The following is a 13751-nucleotide window of genomic DNA, read 5'->3' on the forward strand; positions in this document are numbered from 1 at the left end:
ACAATTTCCTCTTGACTTCTCCTTGTGATTCCTCATTTCCTTCCCAGGCAAGGAAGGTTACGGTTGTGGTGACCTGCTGGGGAAAATAATAGAGGTTGAAGAGGAGTGTTGATAAGACTGACCACAGAACAGTCATTGACATTGTCAGTGTAGATTTAACAGACTAATCCCACAACATGGATTTCACACCGAGCAAGGTGTATCTGTGCCATGTTAGAATAATAGAATGTGTTTGACATGGATTTACGTCCTGACTGGCACCCTATTACCAATATTGTGCACTACTGTGACCAGAGCCCTATTGGCCTTCGTCAAAAGTAGTGTAGCGTAATATATAGATAGGGAATAGGGTGCCATTTGGGTCTTACATTATGGAATAATTAAAACGGTTTGATACGGGACATTTGAAAGGAGGCCTCTGAACTTTATGATGAGTAGGATTGTCACAACAGAGTAGACATTTTCTATTTTATGAAGAGCTTTGATTGTATTGATTATGTTATTAAATTGATCGGAGGTAGTTATTAATCCTATCCATTATGGGGTTCCGATTTGTGTGTGTGTGTGTGTGTGTGTGTGTGTGAACGCTATACTAGACAACATGCTGCGCTACAGCAAATATTAACCTCCTAATTCTACATTTCACATGTTCCTTCATTTCGATTAGAGATGATTCATATGCTACACGGCTTTGCAAGATGGCCTCTGTTTTCAATAAAGTAACAATACATTTCCCGGGGAAATAAGACAGGAGTGCTTCATGGGATTCTTCTATGGGGGAGGAGGGAATTGGCAAATTTACTTAAACCATATGTCTGATCTCCCCAGAAAACGTATCTATCAGTGAGCATTAACACACAGCGAGAGAACCCAAGTAATTTCCCAACAAGAAAATTGAGTTTACCAATCAGTCCTCTTACTTGGTCAAATGTTATACCCGAGTCAGCAGGTCATTGTTTTGAAATTAGAGTCAGCACTTCATACAGTAGCATAGCCTATGGAAGACATCAATACCTTTATATGCTCAATTGTTTTTTTTTACAATATTTGTGCAAAAAAGGCGAATTCTCTTTAAAAGTTCATATGAAATATTGAATTTAATTCATTAATTCATTGTTTATTTGTTTTCTAATACGCGCGCGGTCAGTGTGTTTCTATATTAGTCTGAGTGGCTGTAGTGAGCTGCCAAGTCTCCAGCTGGGTGGATTAGACTCCTGTTATCCTCTTAGCTCTAAATGTCCCCACGTTTCGGCTCTCCTCTGCCATTTCGCAAACTTCTAAATCACAAGACGAATGACAAGAAGAAGAGTGTCGCGCGTAAAATTAGTACCCACTCGGAATTCCAGATTGTGTTTTTTTTAACGTTTACGCAGGACACTTGTCTCCATTTGCGCGTCGACAATGTCACAGTAACTCGTGGTGCGTTCAACTGATCTTAATAGCTTGCAATCTTACCCGTGTCAAACCTCAGTTGCCTTCCAAACATAATTTCCTTTTCATTTGCATTCTTTGAGAGCAGATTGTGAGGAACTTTGAATGACTAGTTGTCTTTGTCATCAGAAACTTTGATCAGTTGCGTCTCTCGTCAGTTCTTATAATTAAGCGCAAGGAGTTTTTTGTTGTTGCATGTAGCCTAAAATGACCATTTGACCTTTTTAACTTAAGACAAAGATATGGAGTTTACCAGTAAACAGAGGAGCGTTTTTTATATATTGTTTTTTTCAATATGCATGATCAACGTTTCTTTTTCTGCGAAAAGGACAAACGTTCGAAGATCGGGTAAGTTGACTATTGATCATATTCTCGATTGATATGTAGGCCTAGGTCAAGAGATTTTTCTCCTGATTTTAATAAACATCAAAGACAACATCATACATATTATAATTTTGTGAATATTCATTTGGCCTACATCAATTACAGCAGAATCAAAAGGAACTATGACCAATTTTCTGATTGTCATTTCCATATAGTACATGAACTGTTACATGTAGGACAATTAGACATATGGTAATAAACTCATAATGCTAATCGGAAACAAGTCTGTGTCATCATACTAGGTGATAGACACATTATCATACTAGGTGATAGACACATTATCATACTAGGTGACAGACACATTATCATACTAGGTGACAGACACATTATCATACTAGGTGACAGACACATTATCATACTAGGTGACAGACACATTATCATACTAGGTGATAGACACATTATCATACTAGGTGACAGTCACATTATCATACTAGGTGACAGACACATTATCATACTAGGTGATAGACACATTATCATACTAGGTGACAGTCACATTATCATACTAGGTGACAGACACATTATCATACTAGGTGACAGACACATTATCATACTAGGTGATAGACACATTATCATACTAGGTGATAGACACATTATCATACTAGGTGACAGACACATTATCATACTAGGTGATAGACACATTATCATACTAGGTGATAGACACATTATCATACTAGGTGATAGACACATTATCATACTAGGTGACAGACACATTATCATACTAGGTGACAGACACATTATCATACTAGGTGACAGACACATTATCATACTAGGTGATAGACACATTATCATACTAGGTGATAGACACATTATCATACTAGGTGACAGACACATTATCATACTAGGTGATAGACACATTATCATACTAGGTGACAGTCACATTATCATACTAGGTGATAGACACATTATCATACTAGGTGACAGACACATTATCATACTAGGTGACAGACACATTATCATACTAGGTGACAGACACATTATCATACTAGGTGATAGACACATTATCATACTAGGTGACAGACACATTATCATACTAGGTGACAGACACATTATCATACTAGGTGATAGACACATTATCATACTAGGTGACAGTCACATTATCATACTAGGTGACAGACACATTATCATACTAGGTGATAGACACATTATCATACTAGGTGATAGACACATTATCATACTAGGTGACAGACACATTATCATACTAGGTGATAGACACATTATCATACTAGGTGATAGACACATTATCATACTAGGTGACAGACACATTATCATACTAGGTGACAGACACATTATCATACTAGGTGACAGACACATTATCATACTAGGTGATAGACACATTATCATACTAGGTGACAGACACATTATCATACTAGGTGACAGACACATTATCATACTAGGTGACAGACACATTATCATACTAGGTGACAGACACATTATCATACTAGGTGATAGACACATTATCATACTAGGTGATAGACACATTCTCATACTAGGTGACAGACACATTATCATACTAGGTGACAGACACATTATCATACTAGGTGATAGACACATTATCATACTAGGTACTAGGTGACAGACACATTATCATACTAGGTGACCGACACATTATCATACTAGGTGATAGACACATTATCATACTAGGTGACAGCCACATTATCATACTAGGTGATAGACACGTTATCATACTTGGTGACAGACACATTATCATACTAGGTGATAGACACATTATCATACTAGGTGATAGACACATTATCATACTAGGTGATAGACACATTATCATACTAGGTGACAGACACATTCTCATACTAGGTGACAGGCGCATTCTCATACTAGCTGCCAAGTGCCAGACACATGTCAGTGTTGTTCCTGTCAGTAAGGAGGGGGATTTGCAGAAGTACACAATTTATACTGAGTAGTAGTGGAGGAGAGAATAGAGGAACATGGTATATTTGGTGTATATGTTGTATGACTTGATTTACCACATGAGGACCTTTGGATACCCAAAGACTCCTGTGCTGAGCACACATGCTGCATTTGTTATTAAATGGGCACACACAGAGGCTTCCACCTCCCTTCCTCCATTTTACACATCCCTTACCAGCTACAGTTTGTCTAACCACTGTATGACAGGCACCATAAAAAATGCACAGCCCTTGAAACGTAAAACAAAAAAATGTGCCCTCTTGTACTTATTAACAAAGTGGCATGATTGCAGAGTGACGGATATTACTCTGGCAAAACCTACTGCACCAGACCTACTGTGTGATGTAATGTAAACGTACTGCCCCAGACCTACTGTATAATGTAATATAAACTTACTGCACCAGACCTACTGTATAATGTAATGTAAACTTACTGCACCAGACCTACTGTGTAATGTAATGTAAACGTACTGCCCCAGACCTACTGTATAATGTAATGTAAACTTACTGCACCAGACCTACTGTATAATGTAATGTAAACTTACTGCACCAGACCTACTGTATAATGTAATGTAAACTTACTGCACCAGACCTACTGTATAATGTAATGTAAACTTACTGCACCAGACCTACTGTATAATGTAATGTAAACTTACTGCACCAGACCTACTGTATAATGTAATGTAAACTTACTGCCCCAGACCTACTGTATAATGTTGTGTAAACATACTGCACCAGACCTACTGTATAATGTAATGTAAACCTACTGCACCAGACCTACTGTATAATGTAGTGTAAACCTACTGCACCAGATCTACTGTATAATGTGATTTAAACGTACTGCACCAGACCTACTGTATAATGTCATGTAAACGTACTGCACTAGACCTACTGTATAATGTAATATAACCTTGCTGCACCAGACCTACTGTATAATGAGATGTAAACTTACTGCACCAGACCTACTGTATAATGTGATGTAAACTTACTGCACCAGACCTACTGTATAATGTAATATAACATTGCTGCACCAGACCTACTGTATAATGTGATGTAAACTTACTGCACCAGACCTACTGTGTAATGTAAACTTACTGCACCATACCTACTGTATAATGTGATGTAAACTTACTGCACCAGACCTACTGTATAATGTGATGTAAACTTACTGCACCAGACCTACTGTATAATGTGATGTAAACTTACTGCACCAGACCTACTGTATAATGTGATGTAAACTTACTGCACCAGACCTACTGTATAATGTGATGTAAACTTACTGCACCAGACCTACTGTATAATGTGATGTATACTTACTGCACCAGACCTACTGTGTAATGTAAACGTACTGCACCAGACCTACTGTATAATGTGATGTAAACTTACTGCACCATACCTACTGTTTTAATGTGATGTAAATGTACTGCACCAGACCTACTGTATAATGTGATGTAAACTTATTGCACCATACCTACTGTATAATGTGATGTAAACTTACTGCACCAGACCTACTGTATAATGAGATGTAAACTTACTGCACCAGACCTACTATAATGACTATCAAGTTAAAATGTCCCTCTTACTGCAGTCAAAGAACTACATCCTTGGATGTGCCTTACTCTGTTGTTAAATCAATCAATCAATCAATCAATGTATTTATCCTTAGGCCCTTTTTACATAAGCAGTTGTCACAAAGTGCTTATACAGAAACCCCGCCTACTTTTATAACACCTCACAGGTGTTATTTACGTCAGTTATTCATTTGACATTTATCTCAATTAGTAACCGTTAACTTGTGGCCGGCTCACTGGCTATCAATGATCATTATCACTATAGAGGAGCATTCAGAATGTTACAGTGTGTTGATTTTACTGCAGCTTGGTGACCTGATGTTGGTCAGCAGGAGTGTATCAGAGCATACCTTCATCAACAACAACAACAAATATGTCTTTCGTGGATATTAAGTGTTACAATGTTTGGGTTCTCGTCTACTGTGCCTTTCTCTATTTTCTGTGATAGTGTCCGCCTGACCTCTAAGGCTTTTGGATTGAGACTATTATATCTGCCTGTAGTGTAGACTGTGCTCAGAGCAGTTGTTTCTGACACACAGCTTGTATCCTGACCTCTAAAGCTTTTGGATTGAGACTATTATATCTGCCTGTAGTGTAGACTGTGCTCAGAGCAGTTGTTTCTGACACACAGCTTGTATCCTGACCTCTAAAGCTTTTGGATTGAGACTATTATATCTGCCTGTAGTGTAGACTGTGCTCAGAGCAGTTGTTTCTGACACACAGCTTGTATCCTGACCTCTAAAGCTTTTGGATTGAGACTATTATATCTGCCTGTAGTGTAGACTGTGCTCAGAGCAGTTGTTTCTGACACACAGCTTGTATCCTGACCTCTAAGGCTTTTGGATTGAGACTATTATATCTGCCTGTAGTGTAGACTGTGCTCAGAGCAGTTGTTTCTGACACACAGCTTGTATCCTGACCTCTAAGGCTTTTGGATTGAGACTATTATATCTGCCTGTAGTGTAGACTGTGCTCAGAGCAGTTGTTTCTGACACACAGCTTGTATCCTGACCTCTAAGGCTTTTGGATTGAGACTATTATATCTGCCTGTAGTGTAGACTGTGCTCAGAGCAGTTGTTTCTGACACACAGCTTGTATCCTGACCTCTAAGGCTTTTGGATTGAGACTATTATATCTGCCTGTAGTGTAGACTGTGCTCAGAGCAGTTGTTTCTGACACACAGCTTGTATCCTGACCTCTAAGGCTTTTGGATTGAGACTATTATATCTGCCTGTAGTGTAGACTGTGCTCAGAGCAGTTGTTTCTGACACACAGCTTGTATCCTGACCTCTAAGGCTTTTGGATTGAGACTATTATATCTGCCTGTAGTGTAGACTGTGCTCAGAGCAGTTGTTTCTGACACACAGCTTGTATCCTGATCTCTTTCGGGCAGCGACGGCTGTATGTCTTTGTATTCTGCGGTGTGTTTCCAGTCATTCTGATCACATTCTACGAGGAGGTTGACAGGGACGTGTCCACATGAATCACATCCCCTCTAAAACACAAGACTGGGGCAGCGTCCCAAATCACACCCTTTTTCCTACATAGTGCTACATAGGGAATAGTGTGCCATTTGAGACAGTCGACACTCTTAGAAGAAAAAGGTGCTATCTAGAACCTAAAATTATTATTTTGGCTTTCCCCATAGGAGAACCCCTCGAAGAATCCTTTTTGGTTCCAGGTAGAACCATTTTGCACAGAAGGTTCTACATAAACCCAAAATGATTCTACCTGGAGCCAAAAATAGTTCTCTTATGGGGGTTCTCCTACGGGGACAGCTGAAGAACCCTGTTGGAACCCTTTTTTCTAAGAGTGTAGGAGTACAGCGGCATCTGAAAAATGACAGACTAATTTAGCCTTAAAGCTAAAGGATCATCCACTAAACTCAGACGCCGTTTTTGCCCGATGTTTATTTGAGCGGCTGGTCAGCGAACCGCAACATAATTACAAATAGTTTGTAGACTTCAAGTTGACCGCAAGAAGCCCAAACAGATATAAAGGCCAGTTGGGGAACCCTGCCTTAAAAGGACAGTTGGGGAACCCTGCCTCAAATGGCCAGTTGGGGAACCCTCTTTAAAAAGGCTAGTTGGGAACCCTGCCTTAAAAGGCAAGTTGGGGAACCCTGCCTCAAATGGCCAGTTGGGGAACCCTGCCTTAAAAGGCTAGTTGGGGAACCCTGCCTTAAAATGACAGTTGGGGAACCCTGCCTCAAATGGCCAGTTGGGGAACCCTCTTTAAAAAGGCTAGTTGGGAACCCTGCCTTAAAAGGCAAGTTGGGGAACCCTGCCTCAAATGGCCAGTTGGGGAACCCTGCCTTAAAAGGACAGTTGGGGAACCCTCTTTAAAAAGGCTAGTTGGGGAACCCTGCCTTAAAAGGCAAGTTGGGGAACCCTGCCTCAAATGGCCAGTTTAGGGAACCCTGCCTTAAAAGGCCAATTGGGGAACCCTGCTTTAAAGGATAGTTGGGGAACCCTCTTTAAAAAGGCTAGTTGGGGAACCCTGCCTTAAAAGGCAAGTTGGGGAACCCTGCCTCAAATGGCCAGTTGGGGAACCCTGCCTTAAAAGGCCAGTTGGGGAGCCCTGCTTTAAAGGACAGTTGGGGAACCCTCTTTAAAAAGGCTAGTTGGGGAACCCTGCCTTAAAAGGCAAGTTGGGGAACCCTGCCTCAAATGGCCAGTTGGGGAACCCTGCCTTAAAAGGCCAGTTGGGGAACCCTGCTTTAAAGGACAGTTGGGGAACCCTCTTTAAAAAGGCTAGTTGGGGAACCCTGCCTTAAAAGGCAAGTTGGGGAACCCTGCCTCAAATGGCCAGTTGGGGAACCCTGCCTTAAAAGGCCAGTTGGGGAACCCTGCTTTAAAGGACAGTTGGGGAACCCTCTTTAAAAAGGCTAGTTGGGGAACCCTGCCTTAAAAGGCAAGTTGGAGAACCCTGCCTCAAATGGCCAGTTGGGGAACCCTGCCTTAAAAGGCCAGTTGGGGAACCCTGCTTTAAAGGATAGTTGGGGAACCCTCTTTAAAAAGGCTAGTTGGGGAACCCTGCCTTAAAAGGCAAGTTGGGGAACCCTGCCTCAAATGACCAGTTGGGGAACCCTGCCTTAAAAGGCCAGTTGGGGAACCCTGCTTTAAAGGACAGTTGGGGAACCCTCTTTAAAAAGGCTAGTTTGGGAACCCTGCCTTAAAAGGCAAGTTGGGGAACCCTGCCTCAAATGGCCAGTTGGGGAACCCTGCCTTAAAAGGCCAGTTGGGGAACCCTCTTTAAAAATGCCAGTTGGGGCCTCCCGGGTGGCGCAGTGGTTAAGGGCGCTGTACTGCAGCGCCAGCTGTGCCATCAGTGTCCCTGGGTTCGTAACCTGTCGTAACCGACATTCTATTAAATTTGATTCTAAGAATCAGTTCTACATGACCTACCCAAGTGCACCTGGGGACAGGAACAAGTCAACTTCACATACTGCATTATCTGCTCAGAGAGCAGTGCAGGCTCCCTACATGTCCTTTCCATTTGGCCATGGAGGTCTGCTCCCTATCAGACATGTACCCCAGTGGAAATATGTCCTTGCTTGGCCCTCTTCTCCTCTCCCCTCCCCTCCTCTCTTCTCCCCTGCCCTCCCCCGTCTCTTCTCTTCTCCTCTGCCCTCCCCTCCTCTCTTCTCACTGCTCTGGAAAGGTCTGTTCTAAGTGCAGTGCTGACATTAGGTTCCAGCGAGTGAGTCATAGCGGAAGTTTTGGTACATGTATCTACTATGTAGTGTTTTATTCTGGCTGCCTGGGTCTGCCTGTATCCCAAAATGGCACCCTATTCCCTACATAGTGCACTACACATGGGCAATGGTCAAAAGTAGTGCACTATATAGGGAATAGGATTCCATTTCAGTGCTCAGAGATCCATTCAGACAGAAATGGTACCCAGTTATGTGTCCTCTTCAGGAGCCATACTGATGACACAAGTGTTAACTCTCCACACTTTCACATCAGGGAAAATAATTAGGCAAAGACCAATGAGACCATCAGCATCACAAGGAATTTACCATGAAGAATGGGGCTGATTGTGATTATTAGCCATGGCAGAGCAAATGCATCTTTTGTGTCATCATTCAATACGCCTTATTAAAGGTGCTGTCTGAAATATAAATGAAATCACCTCGGAAGTCTGGGGTGTGGAATACACCATTACTGTGGTCACTTCCACACCCCAGACTTGCATCAGAGCTTTATTCTATGGGTGTTTACTCAGAAGGGCATTATATGAAGAGATTCATTAGGTCTTCTGAAAATTCTGGTAGTCTGCAGATGCATTGTCATGTCAAATATTAGCAGTGTATCTGTTGCGGCTGTCAAACACATCAGTTTTATAACAGAATGTGTGCGTTTTGACTCTTGAACTCATTCACAGAGGGACAGTATTTGTACTGTTTTTATGATTACATATTGGTTGTAGATCACTCTTACAGTGGGGCAAAAAAGTATTTAGTCAGCCACCAATTGTGCAAGTTCTCCGACTTAAAAAAATGAGAGAGGCCTGTAATTTTCATCATAGGTTCACTTCAACTATGACAGACAAAATGAGAAGAAAAAGAAATCCAGAAAATCACATTGTAGGATTTTTAATGAATTTATTTGCAAATTATGGTGGAAAATAAGTATTTGGTCAATAACAAAAGTTTATCTCAATACTTTGTTATATACCCTTTGTTGGCAATTGACAGAGGTCAAACATTTTCTGTAAGTCTTCACAAGGTGTTCACACACTGTTGCTGGTATTTTGGCCTAATGAGTCCCACTGCCTTTTCACTTTGACCCATTGTGACATCATTTCCTGTCCCATACAGAGCGCCTCAGCCCTCCTTTGGACATCCAGTTGGAGATGGTGAACTGCACAGCCTTCAGTGTGCGGTGGAAGATGCCCCGGCGTCATGTTAGCACCATCACAGGCTACAAGGTAACAGTTGGCTTACATACACCGACACACTGGTCACGTTTCTGGCCGACCACTTTGCAGTCGTCTGTCACATCTCACAGTGCCTGGTTTAACATATCAGCCAAGCACATCATATGATATTGCAATCTGATACCCGCATCAGCTCGACAGCAATGTCGTGGGTCTGGAACGTGACCATACACAGTATACGGAACGTGGTGTGCAGTTCACTACCCAGAACAGATGGATGTTGTCAAGCAGACTTATTTGTTTAATGTTACATGAGATGAGGTCAAGCATAACTGTCTCTATCTGCAACTGTGTGAATGGATGCATTCCAAAATGGCATCCTGTTCCCTTTATAGTGCACTACTTTGGACCAGAGCCCTCTGGGCCCTGGTTAAAAAGAAGATGGATAACATGCTACAGGATCAAAAATATAGTTTAGGTGTAGGTACAGCCTACTAGCTCTTGCTAACGCTACCTAGCAACAAACAAAAAAATATATCCAGTGCCTTTGAGAAAGTCATCAGACCCCTTAACTTTTTATTATTCTAAAATGGATAAAAAAATTAAAAATCCTCAGCAATCTACACACAATACCCCATAAAGACAAAGCTAATTTTATGAAATTGACAAAAAATAAAAAACTGAAATAATAATAAGTATTTAGACCCTGAGACTCAAATTGAGCTGACGTACATCCTGTTTCCATTGATCAGATTTTTCTACAACCTGATGGAAGTCCACCTGTGGTAAATTATATTGATTGGACATGATTTGGAAAGGCACACACCTGTCTATATAAGGTCCCACAGTTGGCAGTGCATGTCAGAGCAAAAACCAAGCCATCAGGTCAAAGGAATTGTTCGTAGAGCTCCGAAAGAGGATTCTTTTGAGGCACAGATCTGGGGAAGTGTACCAAAACATGTCTGCAGCAGGTTCCCAAGAACACAGTGGCATAAGTTTGGAACAACCAAGACTCATCCTAGAGCTGGCCGCCTGGCCAAACTGAGCAATCAGGGGAGAAGGGCCTTGGTCAGGGAGGTGACCAAGAACCCGATGGTCACTCTGATAGAGCTCTAGAGTTCCTCTGTGGAGATGAGAGAACCTTCCAGAAGGACAACCATCTCTGCAACACTCCACCAATCAGGCCTTTATGGTTGAGAGGCCAGACGGAACACACTTCCCAGTAAAAGGCCCATGACAGTCCCCTTGCAGTTTGCTGAGAGGCACCTAAAGTCTCTCAGACCACGAGAAACAAGATTGTCTGGTCTGATTGAAACAAAGATTGTTTTCTTTGTCCTGAATGGCAAGCGTCACGTCTGGAGGAAACCTGGCACCATCCGAATGGTGAAGCACGGTGGTGGCAGCATCATGCTGTGGGGTGTTTTTCAGCGGCAGGGACTGGTAGCTAGTCAGGGTCGAGGGAAAGATGAACGGAGCAAAGTACAGAGAGATCCTTGATGAAAACCTGCTCCAGAGCACTCAGGACCTCAAACTGGGGTGAAGGTTCACCTTCCAACAGGACAATGACCCTAAACACACAGCCAAGACGATGCAGGAGAGGTTTCGGCACAAGTCTCTGAATGTCCTTGAGTGGCCCAGCCAGAGCCTGGACTTGAACCTGATAGAACCTGATAGATCTCTGGAGACCTGAAAATAGCCGCGCAGCAACGCTCCCCATCCAACCTGACAGAGCTTGGAAGGATCTGCAGAGAAGAATGGGAAAAACTCCACAAATACAGGTGTGTCAAGCTTGTAGCATCATACTCAAGAAGACTTGAGGCTGTAATCACTGCCAAATGTGCTTCAACAAAGTACGAGTAAAGGGTCTGAATTTTTATGTAAATGTCATGTTTTTCATTTTTTTTTATAAATTAGCAAACTATTTTGCTTTGTCATTATGGGGTATTGTGTGTAGATTGATGAGGGGAAAAAATGATTTAATACATTTTAGAATAAGGCTGTAACGTAACAAAATGGGTCTGAATACTTTCCGAATTAACTGTATATACACTGAACAAAAATATAAACCAACATGCAACAATTTAAAAGATTTCACTGAGTTAAAGTTCATATAAAGGATTCAGTCAATTAAAATAAATTCATTAGGCCATAATCTATGGATCTGTGTGTTCAGTGTGTCTATATCATTTTTTACAAATCAACACATAACATTGTGATATGTAACTGTATCGATGTTTCCCCCCATCACTACTCAAAGTAGTACACTAAGTCGGGAATTAGTGTGCCATTTGGGACACACCGTGTCTCTTATTTGACAGCAGTCTGATGACCTTGTGGTGAACGTCAGCTAAGGCCTCATTACCATCGTGAATCAAGAAGCATTGATGCTCCTGTTTCTTCATAAAGAGAAGAGAGGATACTATTTCTGCTCCTCTTCCACATAAAGAGAGGACAGGATTACATTTCTGCTCCTCATTCACATAAAGAGAGGACAGGATTATATTTCTGCTCCTCATTCACATGAAGGGAAGCTTATTGTACTGGACCCAGGCTTTAGCTGTGAGACACGTACACACACACACACACACACACACACACACACACACACACACACACACACACACACACCTGTACACACACACCTGTACACACACAAGTACACACACAAGTACATACACACACACCTGCATACATGCCATTCATATGCACACACACACACACACACCTGTACACACACACAAGTACACACACAAGTACATACACACACACCTGCATACATGCCATTCATATGCACACACACACACACACACACACACACACACACACACACACACACACACACACACACACACACACACACACATGCCATTCATATGCACACACACACACACACACACACCCTCTGCCATACACTACCCCACTTACCATTCTCTCCACTTCACAGAAGGGCACTTCACCTTGTTGCCACCTTGTACATTTTCTAAGCCTGACGATAGTATACTGCACAATCTTGAACCCAGGCTGTGTGTGCGTGTGTGCGTTCGTGTGTGTGTTTGTCAGGTGTTCTACACAGAGATGAGGAACAGTCGGCCAGTGAGTACTGCCGTGACGCTGGAGGTGCCTCTCAGTCTGGACATGCTGACCACCGTAAGTAACGTGTCCTCTCCTCAGAGTGATGACAGTGTTACTGTTAGCTGTATATGTATGGACATAACAGTGTGGACATGTCCTTACAGTAACCATAACAGTGTGGACATGTCCTTACAGTAAACATAACAGTGTGGACATGTCCTTACAGTAACCATAACAGTATGGACATGTCCTTACAGTAACAGTATGGTGGACTTGTCCTTACAGTAACCATAACAGTGTGGACATGTCCTTACAGTAACCATAACAGTGTGGACATGTCCTTACAGTAACCATAACAGTATGGACATGTCCTTACAGTAACAGTATGGTGGACTTGTCCTTACAGTAACCATAACAGTATGGACATGTCCTTACAGTAACCATAACAGTGTGGACATGTCCTTACAGTAACCATAACAGTATGGAC

The 13751-nt window shown here is 41.9% G+C and overlaps 1 protein-coding gene across 2 annotated transcripts in view; it reads left to right on the forward strand.

Annotated features, from left to right (window-relative positions):
• The first annotated feature begins 1211 nt into the window (after nt 1-1211).
• LOC115117131 (pikachurin) overlaps nt 1212-13751 on the forward strand; it is a 53190-nt gene continuing 40650 nt past the window's right edge. For both annotated transcript variants that reach the window (XM_029645593.2, XM_065011379.1), the window contains exons 1-3: nt 1212-1779; nt 10134-10243; nt 13253-13339. In XM_029645593.2, the coding sequence (XP_029501453.1) occupies nt 1674-1779; nt 10134-10243; nt 13253-13339 (303 nt within the window). In that variant the 5' untranslated portion in view covers nt 1212-1673. The remainder of the gene's footprint in view (nt 1780-10133; nt 10244-13252; nt 13340-13751) is intronic.

Source organism: Oncorhynchus nerka, linkage group LG27 (genome assembly GCF_034236695.1).
Source record: "Oncorhynchus nerka isolate Pitt River linkage group LG27, Oner_Uvic_2.0, whole genome shotgun sequence".
Taxonomy (NCBI): domain Eukaryota; kingdom Metazoa; phylum Chordata; class Actinopteri; order Salmoniformes; family Salmonidae; genus Oncorhynchus; species Oncorhynchus nerka.